The following is a 1,821-nucleotide window of genomic DNA, read 5'->3' on the forward strand; positions in this document are numbered from 1 at the left end:
CATTCTATTTTAAGAAATTCTAGGAACCACTGCAGACTCCTCTTCTTGTCTGACAAACTAATTTATTGAAATAAAGAGTAAAAGATTTTAACTAAATATAGATTAACTTAATGATTCCCTTATATTTCTTTTATAAGGGTTTAAATTTTGTGTTTTTACTGTATTTAGGAAGGTATAAAAGTGACTTTCTGTTTCTCTTTGCAGGTATGGTTAACAGAGAGGTGCTGGATCAGGTGGAGCGCGGCTACAGGATGCCTTGTCCAGCAGAGTGTCCCACTTCACTGCATGACCTTATGCTTTCCTGCTGGAGGAAGGATCCAGAGGAGAGGCCTACATTTGAGTACCTGCAGGGCTTCCTAGAGGACTACTTCACCTCAACAGAACCCCAGTATCAGCCTGGGGAGAACCTATAGAACCACGTACTGTACAGAGCCTGAGCGGGGAGTGTTGCCTCAGCACTGAATGATCTGCACTAACCGACCTCAGAGGAGGATCTGAGCCTCTGAAACTAATCTGTGAGGAACTTCTTCAGTGGAAACCCAACCGAGACCAAAAGCTGCAGAAGTCCCTCTGTGTTCCACACAGGAACTGTTCCAGAACGACATGAAATAATCTAAGTTCTGGAATCAGTCACAGCTGACCCAAGTTCTCCTCCAATCCGAGCTGTGGCTGGTTATTCTGACTCAGACTGAGACCTGCAGGTAAACTGTATGTGAGGTGCAGTGGATGTGGGAGGAACCAAATCAGGACGTACGGATGGAGTGAGAGTTTAGAGAACAAACATCAGGGTGTGAAGGAAAAAGGGAAAGGAATAGATGTGTTCGGAGTAAACTAGTTCCCTCCTCTCTTGCTTCTCTGTACCATCATCCAGTCCCTTCTCCACCACACAAAGTGCTGCTGCTGCGGCTCAGCTGCCAAACTTAAGTCCTTCTCTATATCTTCTCTGGCGCACTTTTGCTTTTTCTCTCCAACTTTCAGTATCTCTTCAGTATTCTTAAGTGCTGCTTCTTTAACGTGTCTCAATTCTGAAACTCCACTCTGCATCTTTTTCTTTCAGTTTATTCCGACAGCCTTTTGCGTTGAAAGGTATATGTGTGTGCGCTTAATGGAAGACAAACTTTCTGCTTTTTGCTTTATTTATATATTTTTTTCACTAGACAAATTTGGTACACTCCCAATCAAGCAGAGCCAGGAGAAGCAGGCAGGGTTTGTGATGCTGAAATGAGTTCATTTGAAGCCCTTTTCTCCTGTTTAACGTGTTTAATCCAAACCTCCATTAAAACGACTCTGATGCAGGTTCTGTCTGATTTGTTTTTGTTTTGTTAGACCTTAGTTGAAAGCAATCAGCTCTGTCACAGGCACATAAACAAAAAAAACAGCGCTGATCAAATCTGTTTAATGTCACAGGCACATTAGGCAACTTTAGCATGAGGAAGAAACATCAAGCCGGTAACTTCCATGAAATAGTCGTGGTCAAGGCTGATATGACCAATTAGACCAGTTATATCAAATACAAGTCCTTTGTATTCTGTGCCAAATATCCGTATGTACATATATGCTGGCAAACTGACATTCAGAACAATAGTTAAGTGAGTTATTTTTTAAACTTGCATCATTAAAAAAATATATATGCAACTTCGAAGCCCTAAAGAAGTGGTAAACCTCTGATCAGGTAAACCTAATAAAACTGTTTGACTTTGAGTTCATTTTGATGATTATTAGCATGTTTTTCTGCTCTTTTATTCTTGACGGTTGGTTGGTTTTGATTTATGCTGTATATCCTGTGCATTCAAGGTTCAGCTAAGACACGGGGATCATTTA

The 1,821-nt window shown here is 41.1% G+C and overlaps 1 protein-coding gene across 2 annotated transcripts in view; it reads left to right on the forward strand.

Moving 5' to 3' along the window:
* Nucleotides 1-1,367, forward strand: part of src (SRC proto-oncogene, non-receptor tyrosine kinase) — a 28,148-nt gene extending 26,781 nt beyond the window's left edge. For both annotated transcript variants that reach the window (XM_015394120.1, XM_015394121.1), the window contains one exon: nt 205-1,367. In XM_015394120.1, coding sequence (XP_015249606.1) covers nt 205-413 — 209 coding nt within the window. In that variant the 3' untranslated portion in view covers nt 414-1,367. The remainder of the gene's footprint in view (nt 1-204) is intronic.
* The last annotated feature ends 454 nt before the right edge of the window (nt 1,368-1,821 follow it).

This window comes from Cyprinodon variegatus, unplaced genomic scaffold (genome assembly GCF_000732505.1).
Source record: "Cyprinodon variegatus isolate N-32 unplaced genomic scaffold, C_variegatus-1.0 Scaffold672, whole genome shotgun sequence".
NCBI lineage: Eukaryota > Metazoa > Chordata > Actinopteri > Cyprinodontiformes > Cyprinodontidae > Cyprinodon > Cyprinodon variegatus.